Here is a 3,231-nt window from a genome sequence, read left to right on the forward strand (position 1 = left end):
GATGTGGGACTCGATCCCAGGACCCCAAGATCATGACCTGAGCCGAAGGCAGCGGCTTAACCCACTGAGCCACCTAGGCGCCCTACATGTGCTTATATTTTATCACTTCCTTCTCCTCTCTCATTTCCTCCTTCTCCCTACTTTGTCTTTCTAGCACTCTTATAAACACACTAGATTCTGGAATTGCCTGGGTGTATCAGAGCTGTATCCATTTTTTAGGGTTGCTATAACAAAATACAATAGACTGGATGGCTTGAACCCCAGAAATTGATTTTCTCACAGTTTATGGAGACTAGAAGTCCAAGATCTTGATGTCAGCAGATTTGATTTCTTCTGAGGCCTCTCTCCTAGGCTAATAAATAGCCACATTTTTGTTTTGTCTTCACATGATTGTCCCTTTGTTTGTGTCATCTGTGTACTAATCTTCCCTTTTTTATAAGGACAACAGTCATGTTGGAATAGGGCCCATCCCAATGACTCCATTTTAATTGAAATACTTCTTTAAATCATACTCCTTTAAATACAATCACATTGTGAAATTGTAAGAGGGCTTGAACACATTAATTTGTGGGGCACACAATTCAACTCATAACAGAAGTCTTTTCCTTTTGTTTTATTTTTGCAGTGCTTGTACCTATGGCAAGAGCATTGATCTGGTTAAATTTCTACTTGATCAAAATGTCATAAGCATCAACCATCAAGGAAGGGACGGGCACACAGGTCAGACTTTGGTGAAACATCACTAGTTTTCAATACATATCATTGCTCAAGAATAGTGGGGAATAGAAGAATAGATGACATTGTCAACCCTAATGAGGAAGAACGTTTGATTATTTTATCACTGACATCTTTTAGAATTGATGGTGCATGGTAACAATAAAAAGCAGACTGACTTTTGATCAGCTTCTTTATTGCAGTAAATTATCTACAGTTGGTGCATCTATTATGCCCCATACCAGGAACAAATTGACCACACTGCCTGTTTTTCTTGCTGCTCAAGAAAAACACTGGCTTTGGGTCTTAGTTCTTATACAGAGATGCCAACATTTGTTCTTGGTAATTTCAGTGCATGTAGAAATACTAAAAATTGAGCTAAACATAAGGCAACCTCTCTAGATCAACTAGAATAGGATACTTCTTTTGCTTAAAGTATGTTGTGTTTGCTCAATATAGAATTAATTCTTTATCAAAGACATCTATCTTTGCTTCGTATCTCTGGCAACAATGCTATGATATGGTAATAGCTGTCTTTTGAAAATCTGGGTTCAGTTTTCCTCTTTTCTCCTTTCATACTTTCATTCTATTGTAGGATTGCACTCTGCTTGCTACCATGGTCACATTCGCCTGGTTCAGTTCTTACTGGATAATGGAGCTGATATGAATCTGGTAGCTTGTGATCCCAGCAGGTCTAGTGGTGAAAAAGATGAACAGACATGTTTGATGTGGGCTTATGAAAAAGGTATATTTTTCATCATTGCCTCTCCATAATGATGCATTGAACTGTATGTATAGATTATGTCAATGCATTAATAATTATTATACACTCCCATTTCCTCTGCAGATTATATTTGAGTCTTTAGGAACTTGATCAAAGAGTCAATAGACCGGGCGCCTGGGTGGCTCAGTGGGTTAAGCCGCTGCCTTCGGCTCAGGTCATGATCTCAGGGTCCTGGGATCGAGTCCCGCATCGGGCTCTCTGCTCGGCAGGGAGTCTGCTTCCCTCTCTCTCTCTCTCTGTCTACCTCTCCATCTACTTGTGATTTCTCTCTGTCAAATAAATAAATAAAATCTTAAAAAAAAAGGGGGGGGTTACCTTTAAAAAAAAAAGAGTCAATAGACCACTTCTAGGGAAGGTAACTCTAGGGTTGCAGATGAGCTGAAGGCATTCTTGATACCAGCACTTTGAAAATAGAATGAGCTACAACAGTCCTAGGTAATAGAGAAACAAAATTGTGATATGTAATAATAGTTACTTTCTTAGTATACATAGAGCTAGACTCTGTCTCTTACACGGGGGAATTTTCATGTGGATTCAAATTAAATAAATATGAAGAAAGGGAATATTTGTTACATCTGACCTTGCTAACAATGCCTGAACTAGAAAAAGTCAGGGAACCAATAATTAGTGCCTGTGTGTAAACTTACGTGAGCTCAAAGTAATGAAACTTTGGACTTTGATATGAGAACACCTGGGTTTAAATCAAGCTGTGTTCTTTGATCTTGGACAAGTCATCTATCCTTGCTGAATTTCAGTTTCTTCTGAAAGAATGAGAACAATAGCATCTCCTACTTAAGAGATTACAAAGATTAAATGAGATAATATATGCACATTGATTACAGCACTGGCTGGCACATTGTAAGTACTAATAATTGGTACTTAAGTACTGGTAACAGTGGTCATGGTAGTAGTTCAGAAATAGAGATGATCAATAATGAGGTCTACATTTTAAGGAGAGGAAACTGGAAATAATCAAAGGGGAAATAGCACTTCATCATTGTTTTAAGATATAGTATACCTCATCATCAAGCTTTACATATATGCATAAGCTCCTATGGAGTTTAAATTTTCAAGTGAAATGGAAAAGTATACATTGTCATTGAAATCAGAGGGTTACAAGTAAATACTGTAAAATATATCAAACTTTGCTGCCTGTCTGTTGCTGTCTTATTAGGATGTTTAAACTATCTAAAGAAGTATTCTGTTTTTAAATGCTAGAGTCTTAGATGTCCATACTAAAAAAATGTGGAAGATTTCTTAGGCTACCTATTTGATATAAAAGATTTTCTGCCTGAAGTGAGACATGAAATTTTTTTTTTGTTTCATTTTAATGGCTTTTAATTTTATTAAAAGTGTGTCATGGTGCAAACAGTTTTGAGGCTTTTTTAAAGCTCAATATTACATTGTTGTGTATAGTTGCAGGTTTTTTAACTTTAATCAAATTTTTTTAAATAAATTAATTTATTTTCAGAAAAACAGTATTCATTATTTTTTCACCACACCCAGTGCTCCATGCAATCCGTGCCCTCTATAATACCCACCACCCGGTACCCCAACCTTCCACCCTCCCGCCACTTCAAACCCCTCAGATTGTTTTTTGGAGTCCATAGCCTCTCATGATTCACCTCCCCTTCCAATTTCTCCCAACTCCCTTCTCCTCTCTAACTCCCCTTGTCCTCCATGCTATTTGTTATGCTCCACAAATAAGTGAAACCATATGATAATTGACTCGC

The 3,231-nt window shown here is 37.3% G+C and overlaps 1 protein-coding gene across 1 annotated transcript in view; it reads left to right on the top strand.

Annotated features, from left to right (window-relative positions):
- The window catches only part of TNNI3K (TNNI3 interacting kinase), a 318,208-nt gene that overhangs the window by 132,065 nt on the left and 182,912 nt on the right, over window positions 1-3,231 (top strand). The window contains 2 exon segments of the mRNA XM_059375142.1: window positions 626-720; window positions 1,310-1,459. Coding sequence (XP_059231125.1) covers window positions 626-720; window positions 1,310-1,459 — 245 coding nt within the window.

The sequence above is a fragment of the Mustela nigripes genome, chromosome 14 (assembly GCF_022355385.1).
Source record: "Mustela nigripes isolate SB6536 chromosome 14, MUSNIG.SB6536, whole genome shotgun sequence".
NCBI lineage: Eukaryota > Metazoa > Chordata > Mammalia > Carnivora > Mustelidae > Mustela > Mustela nigripes.